At 42.7% G+C, this 25,533-nt stretch overlaps 1 protein-coding gene across 4 annotated transcripts in view; it reads right to left on the bottom strand.

Moving 5' to 3' along the window:
* MTMR12 (myotubularin related protein 12) overlaps positions 1 to 25,533 on the bottom strand; it is a 65,672-nt gene that overhangs the window by 27,998 nt on the left and 12,141 nt on the right. For 2 of the 4 annotated variants that reach the window (XM_027074995.2, XM_027075015.2), the window contains exons 2-7: positions 12,595 to 12,655; positions 9,852 to 9,994; positions 8,456 to 8,528; positions 7,354 to 7,484; positions 6,003 to 6,096; positions 2,446 to 2,575 (exon numbers count right to left, since the gene is read on the bottom strand). In XM_027074995.2, coding sequence (XP_026930796.2) covers positions 2,446 to 2,575; positions 6,003 to 6,096; positions 7,354 to 7,484; positions 8,456 to 8,528; positions 9,852 to 9,994; positions 12,595 to 12,655 — 632 coding nt within the window. Of the gene's footprint in view, positions 1 to 2,445; positions 2,576 to 6,002; positions 6,097 to 7,353; positions 7,485 to 8,455; positions 8,529 to 9,851; positions 9,995 to 12,594; positions 12,656 to 15,890; positions 16,227 to 24,458; positions 24,923 to 25,533 lie in introns of those variants that run through there. The other 2 variants (XM_053201723.1, XM_027075007.2) reach the window with 2 other exon arrangements.

Here is a 25,533-nt window from a genome sequence, read left to right as displayed (position 1 = left end):
GGGACTGAGGATATAGTGATGAACAAAAACAGTGTCCCTGAATCTCTCCAGAGCTGCCAGGTTGCAGAAGCAAACATTTCCAAACAGTGACACAGATAAAAATAAACTCACAATTGTAGGAAGTGTTGTGAAGAGAGGCACACAGTAAGTGCAATGAAAGCTCTCCCAGAGACCTGGCCTAGCCCTGGGAAGGCTCCCTATGAAAGTAACACCTGGGCTAATATCTGACACACAAGCTGGAAGGAACTACCCTCCTGCAGCTGAAAGACAAAGGAGCACCCCCAACAGGAGACCACTCAGGAAAGGTCTATGGCAGGGGGTCAGAGTGGCCAGGGGACTGGACAGAAGGCAGTTGGGCAGGAGTCAAACACGAAGCGCCTTGTAAATATAGGCAGTGAACACTGGGGAGACCAGCAGGCTGCACCACCTTGGTCCGGGTGAGAAACAAAGCACAACTTGCCCCGTCTCTTCCCCTTGGGACAGAAAAGCGTAGAGGACGGTATGCGTGGCTGGGGCAGCCCAAGGTGGGGTGTGTTGGCACCAGGTGCTCTAAGCACTAAAATCTTGCTAAAGCTTCGTTTTCCCTGCTAACCACTCATTAAAGGCTTTCTCCCCACCTGCCTTCCCTACCAAGTATATTTTTGGTGTGCTGAGAACTACACAAGTCCTAATGAATTTAATCAGTCCATGGCAGGATTTTTAAAAACATTTCTGAGAACGGGGATGCCTCCTATCAGTGTCAACATCACATTACACGCTACCACCTCCTGGGTGCAGGGATTTCTAAGTTCTTTTTGAGGGAGAGTTAGCCTTCCCTTTCCAAGCTTTGTGACTAGGAAAGAGTGGAGGAGGAGGGTGGGAATGGGGAGGTGACACTTGCTCTGCAGGTCCCTCCCCACTGTCACTCCAGGTTGTGCTGTGTCAGGAGAGCTAACTTGATAGATATTTGAGATTGATCAAAATCAAAACTGATGTGAAGAGGCCCATCAGAACCATAAATACAAAATGCTCTACAAAAATACAAATCTTATAAAACTATTAGCAGCGTGCTGGGGAATAGGTCCCAAAATGATAAGATTCAAGTTTCTAAAAGAGGATTATGCAGAGTCATCCTTTAAAAATGTAGGTCAGATCACATCACGCCTCTGCTCAAACTCCTCCACACCGCATGATAAATTCTGAAAGCCTCCTACCGTAACCATCCAACCACCCCTCTGCGCCCTGACCTCACCCCTACTCCTCTGTCCCCTGATGACTGCTCCCCAGCCCCTGGGCTCCTTACTGTTCCTCACAGAAGCCAGACTAGATTCCACCTCAGGGTCTTTGACTTTGCACTGTCCCCTGTGCCTGACCAACCTCCGCAGCAACACCCCCCAGCACTCCCTAGTCCGTTGTTGATTTAATTTTCTCCACAGTACTTACCACGTTTTAATACACTCTATTCACTCATTTGTTCTCTCATAGTTTGCCTCCTGCCAGAATGAAAGTTCCAGGAGGGCAGGAATTCTTAGTGCTGTATCTCCAGTAGCTAGGTCACTACCTGGCATGACAGTAGCCACTCAAAGATTTTTACTGAATAAAGTGCCCAAGAAAAGTAAAGCAAATACACAATATAAATTCAGAAATGCCTCTAATCGTTTTACACTTGGACTACAGATAAAATGGAAAAAAAGACACACACAAAAAGACACAAATTCATTTCTGAATGTTTTAAGGGACACCTTAAGGTTTTCTTAAGCATGGTTTCAATGTGGGAAAATGTGGCAACCTCACACCCTGCTGATGGGAGTGTAAAATGGTACAGTCACCGTGGAAAACAGTCTGGCAGTTCCTCAAACAGTTAAACAGAGTTACTACATGAGCCAGCAATTCTACTTCTAGGTGTATATATAAATATATATACACAAAAGACCTGGAAACCTCTGTGCACATAAAACCTTGTATACAAATGTTCATAGCAGCATTATTCAAAATAGCCAAAAAGGGAACACAACCCAATGTCTATACACTGATGAGTAAATAAAATGTGGTACATCCATACCATGGAATCTTATTCAACAATAAAAATGAATGAAATTCTGATACATGCAACAACATGGACGAGCCTTGACAACATCACAGTAAGTGAAAGAAGCCAAGCATAAAGACCACTTTACGATATGATTCCATTTACATGAAATCTCCAGAATAAGCAAACTATAAAGACAGAAAGTGGACCAGAGGTTGGCTAGGGGTGTTGAGGGCACATGAGGGGCAACTACTAAGGGGCATGAGGTTTCTTTTAGGGCTGACAAAAATGTTCTAAAATGGACTGTGGTGATGGTTTCACGCTCTGTGAACAGATCTCAAAATACTGTGTACTTCAAATATGTGAACTGTATGACATGTGAATTCAATCTCAATAAAGCTGTTAAAAAAAAAAAAGGCAAAGCACTGAATGCTTACCTTTCACAGACTTTATAGCCTTCATTGACACTCACTGCTTTGTACTTGACACTGCCTTTGGTCCGCTCCAATTCCCAACACCAGTCCTTAAGTGTGTCAAACATCACCGTATGGTTCCTGGGATCAGTGGCTAACAAAACAAATTTGAAAAGACAATAAAATCGTGTCGTGAAGTACAAGTATTTTAATGATGTGAAAGTAGATCTCTAAGCCCCAATTTTGTCCACTAAGCCCATTTTTATCCAAGCACAGTAAATTCACTGCTTAATCCTAACCTGGTTCCTTTTTTTTTGTCATTAACCCAAAATTATCACCAAGGGCCTGTCTCCTCATACTAGATGTGTTCCTGCTCCACTCCTTGCAAAAGTAATTTGTAGCTCCATTTTCAGTCATCTGACCATGAGATAATTTACATAACATAAAAGATCCTGTGAAGCACTAGAAGACAGGCTTGGCACAAATGCTAAAATAATAAAATATTTTTAGCCCTACCAACATGTGCATAAGATGGCAAACTCATTTGAATAGCATGTCAGATGCCTGAATGTAAATCTTCCCTCAGTTTGAAGATGACCGCCAGCAAGAGGATTTTCCAGTGTGACACCTGGTTACTAAAGGCCATCACCAGATCAGACAGCCACAGTGAGGGTTGGGGCTTATAAAGGACAGCACCCTGGTGATGGAGAATTCTGCCCCTCACCCTGCCCTGCTACTCCCTGCTAGGAGGAAATGTCCAGGAGCGTTACTCTTGCAACCCGACAGATGTGTCCGTGGCCCTCTCCCAAGCCATAGACTGCAGGGTGGCATGCACCAAAACAGTCTCAGGTATTTATGCAAATCAGTTACTTCAAGCCCTTTGTTGCACATCAAAACACACACACACACACACACACACACAAAACCCAAGACTTTTGGGAAAAACAGTGTTTGATAAAACTCCCCCATGCCTTTTTTTTTTTTTTTTTTTGAAAGAGACAAAGAGAATGTGAACAGGGGACGGGCAGAGAGAGAGGGAGACAGAATCCCAACAGGCTCCCCGACGTCAGGGCACAGAGGCCAACGCAGGGCTCTAACTCATGAACCGAACTGTGAGAACATGACCTGAGCCAAAATCCAGAGTCAGATGCTTAACCGGCTGAGCCACACAGGCTCCCCTCCCCCATACTCCTTTTAATCAAATCATATCATAGTACAAAAGATAATAGGAATAATGACAAAAACAGTGATTACACTTATATAGCCCTTAGTACGTGCCAGGTGCCGTTATGAGCATATTACATCTTATTAACTCAATCTTCATAATCCTACAGCGTATGCAATATTAATCCTCCATTTTATAGATGTGGCACAGAAAGGTCAAGAAACTTGCCTAAGGTCACAGAGCTAAGCAATGACAGAACCAGAATTAAAACCCACGCAGCTGTAAGGGATTTCCATAAAGTAATAAATGCAAAAAAAAAAAAAAAAAATTCCCCATGAACACAAATAATAATACTCCAATTCAAAAACAGATAATATTCTTAGCAACACCAGTAAGTCCTTCTCTAAAATGCCATGTCTTCAGTATTCAGGACCTTTCAGCCAAATCACATTCATGAATTATCAAGCCAGGAAATAACTAAAGATGTTCAGATTGCAAAGCACCCATCTCTACACACCCCTACTCAATGCAAAAGCTAATTGGTCAATTAGCATCTATCAGTTATAACATTTACTTCTCAAAAAATGGGGGTGGGAAGGAGGATAAGAAAAAGATGGAATTAAAATAGAATAAAAGATGCCACATATCCTCGGCCTTCTGGCACACAAAAAAAAGGCACCACACGGTGAAGAAACTGCCAGAGTCAATCAAACGAAGGGCTTTGGAACACAGATCAACCCAGTGTTGGCGAGCCAAGAAACTGTCCTATGTAGAGTCTGGACCAAGAATCAGGATATAAGGAAAAAGCAGAATTCCTAAAAATAGAGTATGATTTTTCAAATACAAACTCAATAAATGTTTATAAAAATTACAGTAACCAACAAATAAGTCATATTTTGTATATCTCATATTGCAACAAGCTATTATAAGCCAGTTACCCAGCACTTATATGTACAGCTCCACTGAAAAGATCTGTCATTCATAAAGATGAACTTATGAAATTAAGGAACTAATTTTATGTTCAGTCTAACAGTAGAGCTGAGCATTATCTTAAGTTAGTGTGTAATCAAGTCTCTAAACATAATCCACCCCAAATAATATGCAGTTACACTTTCAATTAACCCTCTTTAATTTACTGCACCTTAAATGCCACACATTTAACAATTTATAATCTTCACAACACTTCATCAGAGGCATGAATGCTGCTGTTTTGAAAATTAGAAAACAGATGCCCCAAGAGTTTAGTGTCATCCCCAGGATCACACAGCTACTGAGCAGCTGGGCAAGGATTTGAATTCAGGTGGGACAGACCCCAAAATTCAGAGCTCTTCTACTAGGTCACCAGAGTTCCCAAAAGGCAACCTGCTCTTTCAGATATCTACATCTCTGCACGTGCTAATCCCTCTGCCTAAAATACTCCTCCTCGCCCACCAGACACTCCCATACCTCCACTAACTGCTCAGGCACCCCCTGTGCCCTGTGTCCCTGGCAGGCCCTTCCACCAGAGGACACAGCTCTCCGCTCCCTCTGCTTGACTTGATGCTCAGAGGATGGGGATTTAGTTGTATTCACATCCATCCCCACAGTCCTGAACCACAGCAAGCGTTCAAAAAATGCCGACCAAATGAGCAGTTCAACTTTGTACTCCAGCATGCTACTTCTCTGACGAAAAGCATGTAACACCCAGAGTCACTTGACATCAATGTGACCTTACGGGTGACGGGCAGAGTGAGTGCACGGACCGAGGAGAGAGATGGAGGGAAGGTACAGACAGACATCTAAGGAAACACTGAACAGTGCTGGGCATTATTGATAGCTAATTCAGATGACTGAAGTTTCTTAGTAAAGGACTGTTCCCTGAACTGAAAGGCAAACACTTGGGATTTTAAGTTCTGTAAGCACACTTGTTTTCTGATGTGCTCCCTTATGTACAACTATTCCAATTCCCCCAAAATATCTGCTAAAGAGCACGTTCTGGTTGTTTAAAGGCTTTCTAGAATGCAAAACATTCTCTTGAGTGTTATGAAATGAGATCAAGTACATTAAAGTGAAAAAAAAAGAACCCAGGAATAAACAGGATTATTTTAAACTTATCTGAATTTTGCTTCTCTATAGTCTCACATTGCCAGTTATAATGTTGATTTTATCTTTCATAAGAAATAATCAAGCCAATAATCCCTCACAAAAAGCACATAAACCTAAAAGATAAGTTAAAGCAACAAAGATCGCAGGAAAAAAGAAAAAAGTTTTTTTCTTTTCTTTTCTTTTTTTTAATAAGAATCTTGAATGAATCACCCAAGCAAGAGGCAACCAGTTGCTGGGAGAGAGGAAAAAGCTCATGGATGGGTTTTCTCCTGCTAGTTTCTGTAGGAATTGAAAGGGTCTGCCTGCAAATTACAGCCCAGAAGACACTCACCTGCATGGTTTTGTGCAGCAGCAGCATAGGAAAACAGAAACAATCGCTTAAGCAGTTTGGGAGCCTGGGTGTGATGGATTATGCCACTGACAATCTAGAAAAGAACCAAACAATGGGTATAGTCATGCTTTTGGCAGGTAAACACTGAGTCTAGGTTTTCAGTCATGCTAATAGGCTCCTCTGGGCAGCACACAAACTCTTGTTGAGGTCTCTAAGATCTTATCTTTTGGAATAATGCCAAATAAATGGAATGTTAACAATTTTGTCAGGTTTTCTAAGAGCTTTGAATTTCTAGGGAAATTTTTAAAAACCATCTAATTTCTCAAAATCAAGGTGCTACAGAAGCTTAAGTGCCATATTCAGATATTCTAAAAATCTGACACATCAGAGACAGAGGGCTAATATCAGACAATAACCAAGACATTTAGCTATTCTGATCCACTTGTGGCCTTTACAACCTTCTTCTAGAAGATCAGAAAAAGAAATCAATCCATTGTGCTTTTTGTTTGAAGTTGCAAACTAAAGTATGTTTGGATAGATGACTAAAATCATCATTCAAAATGAAGTTTCTGGCTTCTCTGGGACTTTTCCCTGTCTGCACCACTCATTTCCTGCTCAGAATAGATACCAGAGTCATGCTTATTGTTCTAACTGAACTCTCACACTCCCTAAAAGAAAACCAAGGATTTACTTGTCAGTGTGCACAACTCAACTGTAACCAGAAACAACAGGTGAGCTGCGCCCCCCACCAGGTCTCCCCTGACGTATTTACCATTACAGTGGCAAGTTTGAGACCTTTGATACCTCAGTAACACAAATCTTGGAAATTACAGTGACCCCTGTAACCAGTTCATACAGTTATATATTTCAGTTTGCTGAAGCAACCAGATTAAGTTTCCTTAATGTCCAAAATCACAGGCCTCATTTGGTAATTCAGCTTTGCCCGTCCGACCCTATACCACTTCCTCCCTCCCGCATACTTCTACTACCTCCCAGGTACGAACTCATCCATTCCAGGAGCTGGGGGTCCTTGCTACTACTTTTTGGAAAGACTGTCAGGTGTGGGGGAAGAAGGGTGCCTCCTGACCCTGGTTTCCCACCTCCCACTCTTCAGTTTCCAGGAATCAAAACATTACGAACTGAACAATTAAAGGTAAATGGGTGCCAACATAATAGACATGTTTTCCCCAATTCTCTCTCAATTCTAATCAAAGCATATGGGATTATAACCAATTTCACTTTGCAGACAGGCATGTTCCCCCCTCCATCCTCATACAATATAAGCCAAAAATAAGAGTTAGTGGTAAAACCTGATGGGAAAGAAAACCTAAAAATACATGCAACTAGTTACCCTTTTGACTTCCTCTTCTTTTGTGTACCTCAGACAGAAGTGGAATACTCGGAGGTCTTTGCAGTGGATGATGAGTTTCTCGGGGTATTTCTTCAGTTGTCCAAAGAGAGTTTTTTTTTTCTCATCAAACACTACACATCAACGATGAAATCAGGAAGGGAAATCATGTTAGAAGGCAAAAAGTCAATGCTAAGGAAACAAGAAAGACTATTAGGACCTCTCAAAAGTAAGAGGAAAGGTGCTGTCTTCTAAGTAATTGTGAGCAAGGGCCTGGCTCTGAGAATGTGCAAGGCTCTTCGTTCCTCTGCACGAGACCAAAATGAACTGGCCACTATCGGCAAAACTGACTCCAAAAGCTAACATTACAAAAAATGAAAGGGAGTCACTAGGGACATGCTTTCAGGACAGTCAACTCCTGGGTTTATGGCCAGGGGCCCCTCCCTGTCCCGGAGTTCGGACCAGGCTGCACCTACTGGTGTTGGGATCTAAACAGCTACTGAATGATTTCTGAAAAAGCCCTGACAGAAAAAATAGAGAAGTGAAGCACAGAGAAGCTTGACCCTTAGCAGAAAAGACATGGAGTACAAGTCTTTCTCAGATTAGACTTTACAGTAAAACCTACACAGCTAACATGGACAGCCACAAGTGTGATCTAGCATATAATGGCTCTGTCTGGGCACTTGGGTGGCTCAGCCGGTTAAGCATCCAACTCCTGATTTCGGCTCAGGTAGTGATCTCACGATCGTGAGATGGAGCCCCATGTCAGGCTCCGCCCTGGGGGTGGAACCTGCTTAGGATTCTCTCTCCCTCTCTCTCTGCCCCTCCTGGCTCATGCATGCATGTTCTCTCTCACTCTCAAAATAAACAAACACTTAATGGCACTGTGGAGTCTCAGAATAGGTTCCAAGTTCAAGTCCAAGTTCCCCCAGCTAAGTGACCCCAAACAAGCCACTATACATCTCAATTTTATCATCCATAGAACTGATTTAAACAAAACAAATATGTAAAGAAATTTTAGTAAACTGTAAAGGACCATAAAAATATTGTCATTATCAGCTATACTTTCAAAGGCTGGCAACACCCCAGGGGAAAAGATACTTACCTCCATAAATCTGATCAACACAGTGGAGTGTTATGTCATTTTCTCCTATAACCTTATTCTTAAATTGGGTTTCCTAAAAGATTCAAAAGGAAACAACTGTGACTCTTTTCTGTGCCCTATTAAACATTTAAAGGCAGAGCAAATCACCGATTTCCAACTACACATTAAAAAAACCAGAGAGGGGATGGAAGAATGGGTGAGGGTGGTCCAAAGGTACTAACTTCCAGTTATGAGATAAATCATGGGATGTAATGCACAGCATGGTGATTATAGTTAATAATACTGTATTACATATTTGAAAGTTGCTAAGAGAGTAATTTTAAAAGTTCTCATCACAAGGAAAACAAATTGGTAACTATAGGAAATGACAGATGTTAACTAAACCTACTTTGGTGATCATTGTGCAATATATACATATATTGATATACATCTATCAAATCATTCTGTTATACTCCTTAAACTAATGCAATGTTATTATTTATATCCCAATAAAACTGAGGAAAAATAGAGTGTACACTCTAAAAAACAAACAGGGAGATGGAGGCACATTCCCCGAGTAAGAGATGACGAAGTGTGCAAGGAAAGCTGGTAAGCACCTTGTTTGCAAAGCCAGGCACAACATGCCATTCCTGGGCTGCTCCCAGGCTAACCGGCCGTGCCACACACAATCACTCTGGGAGGTTAGAGTCCTCACAAATGCAAACAGGTGAGTGACAGAGCTACGGGAAGCCAGGTTTAGGAAGCAAACGCTGGGAGATTCAAGTATCTGTGAATGCTGTCTTTATTTGCACAGGACAAGGAGCCAAGCCACTAGAGCAGACAGCAGCACAGAAGCCCACACTCCAAGACAGCCAGGGTGGGCTGGGACAGCTGGGTTTGCATCAACGTACAGCGCTCTCCGAGTGGTGTGGGCAGGCCTCTCCTTCACTCCACTGCCCATTCTCCAGGTCTTACAAGGGCACTGCTACTCAGGGCAAAGGAAACCCGAATTCAAGTGCTGCAAGCATCAGTTTCATAATCGAACTCAGTTCTTGAATTTGAGGGACAGCTTAGTACAGAGAAAACACGGGGAACTGGTATTAGGGGAGATTAGTGATTCCAATGAGTGATACATACTGTGCTGAAATACAGAAGAAAGTAAGAAAAAGTTGATGGTGTCAACCTATGAAGTCAGATGCAAGCCAGCGTGACCTGGGGCACTTAGAATGGCCCTACAACTGAAAAGAGGTTCCAAAGGACAGACGGCATTCTGGTGTTGAGGACCTCTGTCGTTGGTGTTTCATGTGTGTTGTGAGGGTGGCGAGCGTGGTGGGGAATTGAGGAGCTGGGAAAAAAGACAATGGGGCCACAATTTTATTGCTCCCCACAAACTGAGCCAAACGCAGCTCATACATACATCATTATCCAATGCAGAGTCATCATCGCCCAAGAAAGCAATCTTGAAGTCCGTGCAGACAAGTTTCCCATAGATCCCACGCTGACAGGAATCTTCCTGGACATACTTCAGCACCGTGCTGGCTTCACAAAGCAGCTGTTCACCTGATCGAAACCAAACAAGCCCTCCTCAGAGTCCTCAGGGAACATACAGTATGCAAACAGTAAAAGCCTCCCCAGCTCCATTCCCGGGAAAGACAAACACACACTACACTACAGCCCTTCAGAACTCTACGCTTTCCAGCACAGCAGGAGCGGCAAACCTTAGGTGTGGAGATGAAGCAGAGCAGGGACCACTCATAAGTGAATGCAAAATGGCTGATACACCTTCACACAGGGCATTTCTCTACCTTTTCACTGTGAACCAGGAAAGTGTCCAATAGGTGGAAATGATCTCAGCTACACTTGCAAGTGCAGACCTCAGTGTTCCTATTACTTGGGCCCAAGCAGGTAGGTGTGGTATAGAAATGAATGAAAATGAATGAATGAAAATGACCCTAAATGAATGAAATCAGAAAGGCTCTGGAACGTAGAGCTCAAGCCACTTTGTGGTGAGAGTGGGCCATCTCTCACTCTGCAATCACTGAAAGATGGCGGGTGCCTCCCTGGCCAAAGGGCTCGCAGGTGGCTTCCTCAGACACAGAGGTGCAGCTTGATCACATTCATTCTGGCTCCACAGAGAAGGACGGGAGGAAAAGGGAGGTCAGAGGTTTGTGGGAAAAAAATTGTTTCCTCTCTTTCTTAGTTGAGAGTATTTCCTCTCAGTGTGTCGCCTTTCCTGCTCTATCTGCACGCACCCCGCCTGCATGAGAAGCTGTATTTCCTGCAGATAGAGAGTTCTTCTCTTTACAGTCAGAAAGATTAGGATTTAGGGATAGGCAAGCATTCTCTGCTCCATGGAAGAGAAGTTCATGAGGGCTGGACATGTGGGTGAGAGCAGGAAAAGGAGAAGGATATGGAAGAAATAAAAAATCAAGTGCAAATATTTTAGAACAAAAAAGAAAAGGCATTTTCTTCCCCTTCAACAGACAACCATCTCAGACCCTCAGAATCTCCCTCTGGATATTCTCCTCAATGACTTTAAATTTACTTTTTGGCTCAAAATTCACTTGGTCTAACTTGCAACATGAAAATAAAGAAGGCTTTCAGACACTCAGACAATCAAGGGACACAGATTATGGTATATTTTTCCACCTCCCAAGGGGTTAATTCCTAAGGAAATACAAAAAGATGGCTCAGTCACTAGGTCGGCCTCTACTGAGACCACAGAGCTTGAAGAAAACAATGAAGCTGGGGCCTCGTTATGGTTTAAAACAGTCCCAGAAAAAGCGCCTCAGCTGGTTCAAGGTGGAAAATATATGAGCAAAGCTTCCTGTGCTTTTTCAACTCCTAGTGTGAAACAGCTTTTAAGTGTGAGTGTGTCCCCGAGACCAGGCAGGCTGTGTCAGTCAGTGGCTGCGCACTGGAGACGAGACATGGGCACACAGCAGCTAACACAACACCCAGCGATGTGCTAGTCTGTCAGCAAGGCACATGCTGTGCCACAGCCACCAGCTTGCGTGTGCAGATAAAGTCTCGAATCGTGGGAGGTGGGAGCTGGAAAAGCTCATGGTCTGGTCTAGGAAATGGAGGCTGCGCATCTAGAAGAGACTTGAGGTACTCCAGGGGATGGGCGAATGCATGTAGCACTGAGCTAAAAATGAAAGTTAATATCAGAATCTATAACCCAAGAAAAGGAAGGAAAATGTGGTATATGGATTAAGGTTTAGGCCATTATTGTAAAAAAAATAAACAAAAAAACATACAAACCTTTGAAACTTAGACATTTTTTTTTTTAAGTTTCAGGACCCCAATATATTTACCAAATAAGGTGGATCAGTCAGAAACTTGTGTGTAATCATATCCTCCCAATAAACTGGAATAAGGTAAACAGTACCAGAATGAGGCCTCTACTGTTTGGGGGGAAATATACCTAAAAACAAAAACTCACAAAAAAAAGGCTACTGGGATTAGAAAAAAGAAAATGGAAGAACTTAATGCACAGTTCCCAGGACAGCCCCACATATGGAAGGGGACAGACCACCAAGTAGTTTCCGTTTCTGAATTCAGAAATGATTAAAGCTTGACTGAAGGTATAGAGTCACTCTCTTCCATCTCAAAAATATCCAACCAATCCAGACTCCTCAGTGATGACCTCAGAGCAAAGCCCTGGCAGTCCCAAGGTTAGTAAACCACAGCCTGCCTGGCACTTATGCTCAGATGCAGAAGACCACAGGTGAGGCCACCCACCAACGCTGCCGGGGGAGCCTGGGCAGCCATGCTAGTCTAGGGCAGCTGCACGGAGAAGTGGGATGTAGGGCTCTGGAGAGGACCAGAATTTTCCTGACTGAAGACCAGAATCCTGGATGTGTCCAAGTACAGTGACGCAAAAAAGGCTTCATTTGCTTGTGAAGGAGGTGAATTTGCCAGGTTGATTTTCATCAACTTGCGGGGAGGGGGAAACAAAAATTCTTGGCAGATGTTATAATACTCAGACCTAATATGTAGTGATTGAACTAAAGACCTTGATATTTTTGTCCAACTCATTCCTGTTATATGCCTTCTGGATGAAAACAAAGGAGTTTATATATAGCAATACTAGGGATGACATTAATTTATCACTGGCTTTGAGTGGCACATGAGGTCTGATGCTAAACGACCATTACCTGGCAACAAGTGAAGAGTGACTTCCTTCTCTGTTACTTCCTTCTCGTTTGTGTGAATTTCCTAAAAGAGAAGAGCAAAGGGTAATATTTTTCTTTGTTTAAGGGCTCAAAATGAGTAACATAAAGCCATGTTTTCAGAATACACACTAAAATGTCACATACCCTCAGGAGTTTTTTGACAAGCTAGTTACTTTTTAAAAATGTATTTTTAACAAAAAGACAGAAAATTCCAGCAAATTAGTCCAGTGCACTAACCTATTTAGGATTGACAACTATTAGTTGCCCCCAGTGGAGGGGCAGGGATGAGCACTCCCTACCTAAAGGAACAACTGTTACACAGAAAGTAAGGCAGCTCAAACACAGAGTCAGAGAGGGAATGGAAGACATTTCACAACATGGCTCCTCTCTTCCTCCAGTGAGAATCAAGGATCGAAAACAAAAGATGACTGTGTGTTCTTGAGAGATAATAGATATATGTAAAGGGTTTGAAGAACAGGAAAATATGAATGTATCAAGTCAGTACTCGACCCATCTACTCTGTAGCATACCAAGACCCAGTAAAGGCAGATGGGAACATTCTAAATTACCTAAAACCACGGCACCTGGGTGGCTCAGTTGGTTAAGCATCTGACTCTTGATTTCAGTTGTCATGATCCCGCAGTTTTGTGAGTTTGATCCCCATTGTCAGGCTCTGCACTGACCCTGCAAAGCCTGCTTGGGTCTCTCTCTCTCTTTTCCTCTCCCTACCCGCCCCCCCACCCGCCCCCGTCTACACACACACACACACCCCTCCCCTGCTCATGCTCTCTCTCAAAATGAATAAACTTAAAAAATAGATTGATAATAACCTATAAATAATAAATTATTTTTTTAACTTTTTAATTTTTGTAATGTTTATCTTTATTTTCGAGACAGAGAGAGACAGAGCATGAGTGGGGGAGAGGCAGAGAGAGAGCAAGACACAGAATCAGAAGCAGGCTCCAGGCTCTGAACTGTCAGCACAGAGCCAGATGCGGAACTCAAACCTACGAAAGGTGAGATCATGACCCGAGCCGAAGTCGGACGCTCAACCGACTGAGCCACCCAGGTGCCCCTTTAAACTTTTCTTAAACATTTATTTTTGAGACAGCACAAGCTGGGGATGGGCAGAGAGAGAGGGAGACACAGAATCTGAAGCAGACTCCAGGCTCTGAGCTGTCAGCACAGAGCCCGACATGGGGCTTCAACTCACAGACCACGAGATCATGACCTAAGCAGAAGTCGGATGCTCAACCGACTGAGCCACCCAGGCGCTCCAATTATTTATTTATTAATAAATAATAAAATAAATAAACAAATAACCTAAAACCACAAGGCACTGCCATGGGATATAATCACTCCTGATAAGGAATCAAAGCCAGGTTTTATGTCACTGTTTCTCAATGAAAATATCTCCAAATGCCTTCATGTTGGGTTCACTGTTTATTGGGTATTCAAACATAATTAGCAATCCTTAATGAATTAATGGAACAAAGCAACAGTCATAAGTGGCTGTTAACATAACAACAAGAGAGGCCTGGTGAGTCTCCTAAAGCAATCTACCACACCATCTATTAAGTATTCTTGCCAAAATATCTAACTTCAATCAGCTTGACTTTCTATGTCAATCTACCAATTTATAAGAAACACTGGGACAGGAGAAACATGTTAAATGACACCATGGGGATGCAACAAGTCAAATCTTAACTGTGGAAAATTCTATAAGACACAACCAACTTTGTCAACAAAGAAAACTGGAATTTGTTTTGTTTTTTGGCATAAGGCTCTGGGTGGTACGAGTTTTCTAAAATTGTTAATTCAGGTTGAAATAAGCATTACAAGAAACTTGGGAACAGCCGAGGCAGGAAGAAGCAAGACAGCCTATCTTAAGGCTAAAGAAGAAAGTCAGAGCTGTTTCAGAGAAAGAGCTGTTTCAGAAAATACACCACTCTGAGTGTGATGTATTTTAGAGATGCCCACAGTTTACATCCCAGAAGATGCTAATAAATCAAGTCCTTCTGAGGCAGTGCTTCTTAGATGTGGGGAGTGTTCCATCACCTGTGGATCTTGTTACCTCTTTAGGTGCTCAGGCCTCACCACTAGTGTAAAAAATCAGAGTGCAGGGGATGCAACTGGGCCTTTGGTTGTGCAAAAAGCTCCCCAGATGATTCTGATGCATTGCTCTATGTTGTGCAAGAGGGACTATATTGCATATGTAAATGCTACGAGTGTTTTGGTAATTTAGAAATTCTCATGGAGTTTTCATCGTCTGTTATTGGCACAGAACTAAATGAAAGCACTATTATTTTTGACAGGTCTATCATCTTTCTCTGAGGACAGAGCAAAACGATTCATTAAATTCAATCACCTGTTAGAAAACTAGTGATCATCTTGACTAGTGCCTGGAATTCAGTTCAAACACTGCAGCCAGCTTGGAGAGGGCCACCCTATTGTTTTGTCTCCAAAAGTAGCATCTTCCGATGATAAAGAATTTACACTACTTAAAACTACCTACGTCAATTCCTGAAATGGTCGAATTCTTTCTTTACATTCCATAAACAAAAAAATCAGGAGACACCTTTTAGGATTCTGTCCTGCCAAAAACTCACTTTCCCTAAATAACTGTTCTCTGCTCCCCCAACTTCCTGGGGTGAACCCATCTCCTCCCCATCAAATGCCTGGGGAAATGGAAGTGCTAATCATTTTATGTCAACTGCACACATTGACTATAACGATAATAACCAACATTTATTAAGCTTCTATTATATGCCAGGTAAGTGCTCTTCATTAGTATCTCATTAATCCTCATACAGAGGTATGAGCACTAGTATTATCATTAATCCTCATACAGAGGTATGAGCACTAGTATTATCTCCATTTAAAGATGAAACTGGGGCTTAAAGAGGTTCAGGAAATTTCCTTTTATAGGAAGTCACTAAGCAAGGATACAGCCCAACCCCCAACAAGCTCCAGAGCCTACATTCTTCACTGCTGAGTACTGCTTCTAACATGGTCTCCAGTTTCCTCCTACAAAAGGGAGAACAGCTGTAATATCCACTGCCTACAGTAGGAAACTAGTCTCCTATTACAAAACTGATTAGGACAAATTAGAAAAACTCCCTTAAGAGAACTGCACTTCACCGTACAGGACATACAGGACAAAAGCATCTGAAAGCTAAAGTCAGCTAACACTCCTGAGAATCTGCTGAGAGGCTGAAAAGCAGCCTGCTTGTTTTCATTCCGTTAATTCTCAAAAAGTAAATTCTCTAGTTTCTTACCAAGTTCATATTTAAGGTGCCCATCTTCTCAAATGTGGGATCGACCCAGGGCACCTCAGGAAAGGCAGAAAATGGGTCCTGCCAGAAGATCGCTGATCTTGAAAAGAACAGGGGTGTGTGGAGGGCGATCCCACAACCAAGCTCATCAGGCCGGAATGCTTATATATACCAAAATGCTTCACATCAACCCTTCACTGTTTGCGAGGGCCTGGAGTTAAAAACTGAAGTTGTTATTCTCAGCTTAATTTCATCCAGCCAGAAGGGCAAATTCCAAGAGCCAACATCCCTAAAGGTTCCAAAACACAATTTCTCTCAATCGCATTTGGCACCAAGATGCTAAAAAGACAAAACACAGACATTTTATTTCCTCAAAGTCGCTCCATGCTCTAAAATGGACATTTAATACACTTGTTTTCTCTGCTAAAATAGAAAATCTGAAGGGGAAAATGTATTTGCACCCACATATTAGGTGGGAATGAAATTTACCTTTTTTTACAGCAGAAAGCTGTATTATTAATACAGCATTTGTACGAATAATTTTTGTTTTCCCCCTTGTTTCTCCAAACTTCTCTCGGTGCCTGCACTACAATAAGGATACAGATGTGGCCACAGTTCAAACCCTGCTCTGCTACCTATAGACGTGACCTTGGGCATAACATTTAACCTGAGTTTTGGTTTGTTCCAATGTAAATGGAAACAATACTACCTAATATGAGGCCTGAAGAAAAATGTGTACCAACACCTGGCACATATGTTCAGTAAATGAGAGCTGTAATTGTTGGACATAGCAGTATCTGTGCTTCTTGATTTCCTTTTCTTTCATTCTCTCGTCCTTTCCTTTAAGGAATAAACAAAGAATTCAAACATCCTACATGAGAGGGGCAATTATGCAAGATTCTGTCACAGGTAAGAATAATTTCTACTTCTCTCTCAGTCCTTTTTCCTACATTAAACTACACTGAATCTACTCAGGAGGCCTCTCAATTCTTTTTTTTATGGATCAGAAACTCCTGCAATTAGCAACACCCAAGTTGGTCCTAATTCTGTAAGACAGAGGATACAGGAATATGTGAAGCAAAGGAAAAAGAAATGACATTTTTCTATTAATAGGATTTGTTTTCTAAAAGCCCACAATGACAGGGGCACCTGGATGGCTCGGCTGATTAAGTGTCTGACTTAGGCTCAGGTCATGATCTCTCGGTTTATGGGTTCGAGCCCCACTGGGCTCTGCTGACAGTGTAGAATCTGCTTGGGATTCTCTCTCTCTCTCTCTCTCTCTCTCTCTCTCTGCCTGTCCTCGACTCACACTTTCTCTCTCAAAAATAAGTAAATAAAATAAAAAATAAAAGCCCATAATGACTTAGGTCTGGTCATTTTGTGTCTTATCTTCTGCAATATGAAGTACTTTGAACCCATTACAAGACCAAGAGAGAAAACTAATGGCTTTCTTAAAAGAATACCACATCCAAGGAATGGACTGCTCAGGCATACTGTACAAAAAGTAAAACCTTCTCGACTGCTGATTCTATTGAAAGTAGACTAAACTGCTGAACTTGAGAATAAAAACCTATAGAAACACTTGAGCAGTGGAATTTAAGGAGGCACACTGTAGACAAACATCACTAATATCTAATCCTTCTTTGGTTCATACTTCAAAATAATTATAAATATACACTATCCAATTCTTACAAATAATTCAAGAAAAAATAAGTACCACAATCACTACCATCAAATACCCATTCCCAAATCAAACACACACACACCAGTCCTAAGAGGAGAAATAGCCTAGAGGACTCCAAAAAATCAGGGTATACAAAGAGAATCAGAAAAAAACAAAACAAAACAAACAAAAACAAAACCCTCCCAGGGTGCCTGGCTGGCAGAGTCCAAAAAGCATGTGACTTTTGATCGTGGGATTGTGGGTTCAAACCCCAGGTTCAGTGTGCAAATTACTAAAAAAATAATAATCGTTTAAAAAAAAAACCTCCTTTCAAAAAATTGAATTTTTCTTTTAATTTGGGAACCTATCTCTTTGGGTAGTAGGGAGGCATCAGGAAAGACAGAATGGATTCTCATTGGCTACATCCTATAGTTCCTTCACTCCTGTATTTTACAATAGTTTTCTGAACTCCACAGAAAAAGACTGACAAATATGGAGATTCTATCTCAATGTTTTTGAGAAAGAGAAAAGAGTGATAACATCCGTTGCTTGTTGATTCTGGGAGAATGAACACAGTCGAATGGAAGAGAGGAGAAGCAGTTATCAACAAGGGTACAAGGAGCACCCATGTCTGTATATGGATCTTAAAGTGGGTTGGTTATAGGACAGGATGAAATTCCCCCATGTACATCCTACTCCTGCTCATGCTGCACCCTGAGTGTGTATAAGGTGTTGTCTTCATGGGAGAATTTATTAGATGAGTGATTAAAGGCTGTCCAACTTGATCATTAGAACTGGGTAAGTAACTACAATTTCTTCCCTCTCAACATTACAAATTACTACACATCATGACTCAGGGGTCACTTGTGGACTGTAGAAATCATAGGGGCACCGGGGTGGCTCAGTTGAGCATCCAACTTCAGCTTAGGTGTCATAATCTTGCTGTTTGTGGGTTCAAGCCTCACGTCGGGCTCTGTGCTGACAGTTCAGAGCCTGGAGCCTGCTTTGGATTCTGTGTCTCCCTATCTCTGCCCCTCCCCCAGTCATATTCTCTCTCTCTCTCTCTCTCTCTCTCTCTTTCTCTCAAAAATAAATAATAAACATTAAAAAAGAGAGAGAAATCATAAATGTCCAATCTGTAAATGCCAAAGTGGATACTTCAAAGACCAGCCCTGAGAGGTGAATAATGACAAATATTTCTTGGGTTGTATGCATCAGGCATTGTTAAAGGGTTTTATACTTATTAACTCATGTAATCCTCATAGCAAGCCCTTGAAGTGGTGTTATTATAGCCACTATTATCTCCATTTTGTAGATGAAGACACCCAACTAGTACATGTGGAGGTGGAAGTCAAACCAACCCAGTAGCTGGCCCAGTCTGTGTCCTTATACGACATGCCGCCCCTTACATGGAATGAAGGAAAACCAGGACAAAATAATCAGTGAATGTATCTGCCAGACCCACCTGAAACCAGTTAAATCAAGATTCATACAGAGTTCCCAAGGAAAACCTGAGAGAGTGCTGTAGAGAGGCAGAAGGAAGCTGAAGGGAAAAAACAAACACCAAAAAACATGTGCCCCACAGGAGTAATGGCTGGCTGCATGGGAAAGAACTCTGGGGCTTCTTCAACCCCAGCTGAGTTACCTCTTGTAACTTACTCCACCGGGTCTGCTAAGGCCGAAGCCTCTATCACCCCGACAAACCCTCCAGGGTTCAATGGGAATCTTCTGATTCATGACACTCCAACCACAATTAATACTGCTGTATATACTGCCTGGACAATTCTGTGCTTCCCTTCAAGAGCATGTAATCTAGAGGTCAACCTAAGAGTCCCCCTTTACACCTCCTTCTCCATCACCCTCAATATCCAATCTATCACCAAATTCCATCAATATTACCTGTTAAAAATGTTTCTAGAATTCATGTTCCTCTCTTATCTCCACCAGCATCACCTAATTCAAGCTACCACCACCCATTTGGACCACACGCTTTGCAGCTGGTCTACCCACATCTGTCCACTTTTCTGATCCATTCTCCACCCTAAAGCAGCAGTGTTACTTTCAGCACACAGTCTGCTTTGCATTATTGGCAGGATGAAGACAATGACTTGATATGGGCCTGTGCAGCCTGGCCCCTACCTACCTGTCCAATCTGGTTTCCTACCATCCTCTTCCTCAGTCTGCACATTGGCCACACTGGCCTTTCAACCTCCCATACCTGCCATGCTCATTCTCATCCTGAGTTGTTTCCACAGGATGCTCCTTCTATAAAATGCTTCTCCTCTACTTCTCTGCCCTATGAAGTTTGTGTATCCATCAGATCTCATGACAAGGGCCATTTCTATTACCAGGTTCTCACAGCCCTATGTATCTCTCTCCCTCCTAGTCCTTGTCACAGTTGCAATTTCACATTTGTTCTATGTATTTAAGTCTGTCTCCCCAACAATCTAAACTCTGAGGGTAAGTCCTTATCTGTTTTTATGCTCACCATATATCCCCAGAATCCAATACAGGCCCTGCACATGGTACGTGTTCAAAAGATTTTGCTAATTTGATGAGCAATGACTAAGTAGTGAGATGTTTTCAAGAGGTTTTAAAACCACTTGAGCAGGGACCAGAGAAACATATGGCTTAAGATATGGTATCTAGGCTTGAGCCATTACTATAGATGGCATCACTAAATGCTCTAATCATATGGTAAAGTTCTGGAGAAAAGAGTGTGTTCCACTGAACACAGTCATGCATGTGGTATTCATCCAGAAAGACCAGAAATTGTGAAGCCTGTCCAGTAAGAACTGTAGGAGCACGACAGCCGTGGATGGGGCTGGCGTCATCCCAGGATCCGACAGCCAATCCAACCAGCCTCTAGTGACAGCTGCCTGTGTGCTTCCTTACATCGCCATCTGGTTTCAGAGAGGGGCCTGGACTCCATTTTAACCCTTTACTACTTCTATCCCACCATCCTTCAACTCTTGACACTCCCTGCCCAGCTGCCTAAGAGCAAACAGTGACAATCGTACTTCCAAAGCTATGAAACATGGGATAAAAGTCCTAGCTGACCCCAATTAAGTATCTTGGTTCAATGGGTAGGAAAAAAAGGTAGAAAAGTATGGTTCTTTAATAATTAAGGAGAATTGGTTCTCCTAGTTACACTGACAGACTTTTCTTGAACTCTGCAAGACTCCTGAAAACCAACTCATTTGAAAATGATGCAAATTTTCAGGGCACCTGGGTGGCTCAGTAGGTTGAGCGTCCGACTTCCTGCCCAGGTCATGATCTCACGGTTCACGAGCCGGAGTCCCACACTGGGCCCTCTGCTGACAGTGCAGGGCCCACTTCAGATCCTCTGTCCCCCTCTCTCTCTTCCCTTCCCCTGCTCATGCTCTCTCCCTCAAAAATAAACAAACATTAAAAAAAGAAAATGATGCAAACTTTCAACAAACGTAGCAGTTACAAATGGACCAAATGATTTGTGTGACACCTCTTGCGACTCCATCTGAGTGTGGGCATTTTGTGCCATTACGGTGCAAAAGAATGGCAAAGAGTGCTGTCAGCAGTCACAGCATGCCCACAGTTTCCAAACTAGGGTATCCCAGTGGCCTGAGTTCAGTCACAACAGTGGCTGAACATAAATGGGGAACAGTTCTACCACAGTGGCAGGATAGGAGTTGGGGTTTGTAGTCACGAATTCCTTATTTCAACATTTACCCCAATGTTTTGGCTACTGTTTGTTTTAATTTAAAAAGAGAACAAGGGCATGAATAACAAGTCTTCCTGTTTCCGCACGGTTTACCCCAGAGATCAAAAGGAGCCGCAGGAGTACCACCCACCCCTAGGACCTGCCAGTGCCCCCACATCATCTAAAAAGCCCACCCCACGCTGAGCCAGAAGCGCTCCTCTCCTGGCAATCTGTGACAACTGCCACCCATTCTTCCGCAAGCTGATGGCCCAAAGGAGACACACCTACCGGAACCTGGATCATCCACGTGGCCTGGCACTAAAACGTTGTCAATGGCATCTCTTCTCAGAACTCTGTTTCTGAGAAGGAGTGGCCCAAAGCACAGGGCTCCGATGAGCCCGAGGAGCAAATCTAGTGAGTCAACACTCAAGCTGAATGTCTGGTTACTCAGAGCTGCGGGGTGACCCATCTCTAATACATACCAATTCATTTCAACAAACAGCTCCCGAACATCCTAAATACCTAATGCTGAGAATAAAAAGATAAATAAGAACTGACTTCTGCTCTCACTAAATCCAGACAAATAATAAGTCATAATTGGAACAGTGGGTGAACAATGCAATAAATACTAGAAGCCTACAAAAGATTATATATCAAGACTGCATCATCTCATGTAATCCTCACAACTCTGTTAACAGCCATTACCGTTCCCATTTTACTGATGAGGAAAACAAGGCCGACCTAGGTTAAGTGAAGTGAGACTTGAGCCTCAGTTTACCTGATCAGAATCATATTCTTCACTATAATATAACCTGCCTCTGCCTGCTGGCCACATCCTTCTCCAGGGCACCGTCTTACCCCTGCCTTTTCGCACCCTCTTTCACCGATGAACGATCACTTCTCGCGTACCTGCTGTACTCCAGCACAGCAAACCCAGGAGAGAACAGAACACACTGCCTCTGCCTCCCCACCCAGAGCACACAGGAGTCGACCACAGTACATGCGTAACAAAGATGTGTGCGAAGTGCTGCTCTCAGGGACGGACAGGCCATGATGGGAACACAGCAGGAACACCAAACCGCACTCACACAGGGTTAGAGAAGATTGCTCCCCTCAGGAAGTGTCATTTATACTGAGACCTGAAAATAAGCAGAAATTAGTTCCAGGCCAAACCACCACTCTGGCTGCTCCTCTGCAAGGCTCCTTTCCAGGCGGGGTCCTCCTCCCTCTTCACAAGACTCGTGTTCCCTGCACAAGCTCTCCCACTCACGTCACTTCCAGCAATATAGCGGATGACCCCCAAAGGGCTCTTCACTCCAGATCTCTATTCAAAAGCTCCAGGCCTAGACACCTGAACAGCCTCCTGCCCACCTGCACGGGAATGTTCCTAACATCCTCCAAATTCACATTTTAAAACCAGCTCATCACTCTGCTGCCCACCACCAAACCTGTTCATCCTTCTCTGGGCTCTGGCTCAATGATCGGTCCCATCAACAGACACCCAAAAGTCATTCATTTCTCTTTTTTTTTTTTTAATTTTTTTTAAATGTTTATTTACTGGGGCACCTGGGTAGCTCAGTTGGCTAAGTGTTCTACTTGGGCTCAGGTCACAATCTCACCGTACGTGGGTTCAAGCCCCACATCAGGCTCTGTGCTGACAGCTCAGAGCCTGGATTCTACTTCAGATTCTGTGTCTCCCTCTCTCTCTGCCCCTCCCCAGCTCACACGTGTGTGCGCACTCTCTCAAAAATAAGTAAACCATTAAAAAGTTATTTTTATGTATATTTTACTTATTTATTTATATATAAATATATTTAATATATTTATTTATTTTATTTTTAATTTTTATTTATTTTTATTTATTCGGGGGAGGGGCATAAAGAGAGAGGGAGAGAGACAATCCCAAGCAGGCTCCACACTATCAGTGCAGACACGGAGCTCGATCTCACAAACCATGAGATCATGACCTGAGCCAAAATCAAGAGCTGGACACTTAACTGACTGAGCCACCCAGATGTCCCTCTTTTTTTAAAGTTTTCATTTAAATTCCGGTTAGTTAGCATATAGTGTAGTATTAGTTTCAGGTATACAATGTAGTGACTCAACACTTCCATACATTACCCAGTGTTCATCACAACAAATGCACTCCTTTATCCTCACCACCTATTTAACCGATCCCCCCCACCTCCCTTGACCCAGCAGTCATTCTTTACTACTCCCTGCCCTCATGACCTGTCTGCTCTGCTTTATTAATAGCTCCAGAATCCATCCACATCTGTCCATCCCTTTGCTGCTTTTACTTTCAGCCACCATCACCTCTCACTTTGCATGCTCCCGTGACCACAGCCACACTGTCACCATCTAGCTCCCAGTGAAGCCACTGGACCCATCAGTCAATTCAACCGTCCACACAATTCAAGACCCCTGCCAAGATCTCTCCGATCGCCCCTCCCTCCTGTATTGCAACAATCTCTTACCTTGTCAGCCTCCCCAACCGATGACACAAAATGGGGGAGGAGGCTGTACCTGTATGTATTTTCTAGCCTCAGATAGTAAATTGTCAAGAAAAGTCTACTAAAAGAATGCATAAACAGAAACATACAAAGAGACAAGTAATTCTTCTTCCTGGTAATATTCTTTAACTATCCTAAGCATAGTTCTTGACAGATTTTTTTAAATTACTACCTAAGTATGATCAGTACTAAAGTATATGATTAGTGCCAAGTCTTACCAACTTTTGTCACACTTCTTTCTGAAACACATTCTAGTCCCATCAATAGGACAGGGGCATATGCAAAGCCAGACTTTAAATATGAAGCTCTATCACTGAAGATACAGCCTAGAAGCTAAATGAATGTACCTACTGTCCAATTCTAGGGAGCTGGAAATCTAGGCAGGATTTGTTCCTGGAGCTGGTTCCCAGACTGCTAGTTCCCTGCTCCTGGCCAGAGGGCTTCACTCGCTTTAGAGCCAGCCTGCTAGCAGGCTCAGTCCCCTCTGAAAGCATGCCCAGGTAACAGCTCTGCTAACCACAGCTCCACTCTATACCCTCTATATACTCTCTGGCATACAAGCAACAATTACTCTAACAAGAAAACAGTATCTGAAGCCAGGAAAGCAGACATGCAGTAAGAGGTGAACTGACAATCTCTGTCTGGGCTCAAAGTAACAGACCACAGACTAAGCCGGTTCAGGTATCTGGTCTTTAAGGACTCTGCTATTTACTCACCATGCAGATCAGGTCTCAGCCTTTAATAAGTGTTCATTTCATAGGGTTGTTGGGAACTTTCAATAACATTTCAGACTAAGCATCTATTATCCACAAAAATATGTGTCTAACTTAAACACATAAATGTATAATTTGCTGGAGGTTTCACTACGTCCACTTTCACATGTCCCATGTCATTATCTTGATAATGATCCTGTAAGGTATTCTCATCCCTGCTTTACAGATAAGGCCAATGAAGCTCCAAGAGGTTAAATCGTGTGTCTGGACTCATACAGCTAAACAGGTGATGAAGCCAGAACTTGTTTGCAGGAGTTCTGACACCTGGCTTAGTACTTTTGATTTTTACTTTGTTTTTGTAAAAGTTGTACTAGGATACAAATTCAGGGGCGTCTGGCTGGCTCGGTTGGTAGATCATATGACTCTTGACCTTGGGATTGTGAGTTGAAGCCCCACATTGGGCACAGAGTTTGCTTAAAAAAAAAAAAAAAGGCAAATTCATACACCATACAAATCACCTACTTAAAGCACATAATTCAGTGGTGTTTAGTATATTCAGTTATCCAACTATCACAACAATCAATTTTAGGATATTTTCATCACACCTAAAAGAAACATGGTGCCCATTAGCATTCATCCCCCCTATTCTCCCTGACACCACCCTAACACCACTCTGAGCCCTAGGTAACTATGAATCTTAAACTTTTTCCTATTACAAAATAATAGCATCAAGTGTCCTTTCAACTGTAACAAGTGTTCAGGACAGGGAAACAGGAGACAACCTGTAACAGTGCATTACCCTAACAGCTAAGCAATACTTACTCATGTGCCCATTCTAAATCCTTGCATTCACATTTAGACTGCTTTTTCCCCTTATCTCGGATTTTTTTTCTTAAAGGAAGAAAAGTAACTGCTCGCTAAGACCCAAATTAAGTCCCTCACTCTGGTTTGACAGCTCATCACTTATTGAATGACAGTAAAAGCATTACTCATTCATGCTTCTTGACAACAATCACTCTAACAGATGACTGTTGGGGTATAGAGACCAAGAACAGAGTCCGGAACCACACTAACGGCC

The sequence above is a fragment of the Acinonyx jubatus genome, chromosome A1 (genome assembly GCF_027475565.1).
Source record: "Acinonyx jubatus isolate Ajub_Pintada_27869175 chromosome A1, VMU_Ajub_asm_v1.0, whole genome shotgun sequence".
NCBI lineage: Eukaryota > Metazoa > Chordata > Mammalia > Carnivora > Felidae > Acinonyx > Acinonyx jubatus.
The sequence above is the reverse complement of the archived record's forward strand: the minus strand, read 5'-3'. Positions and strand labels throughout refer to the sequence as shown.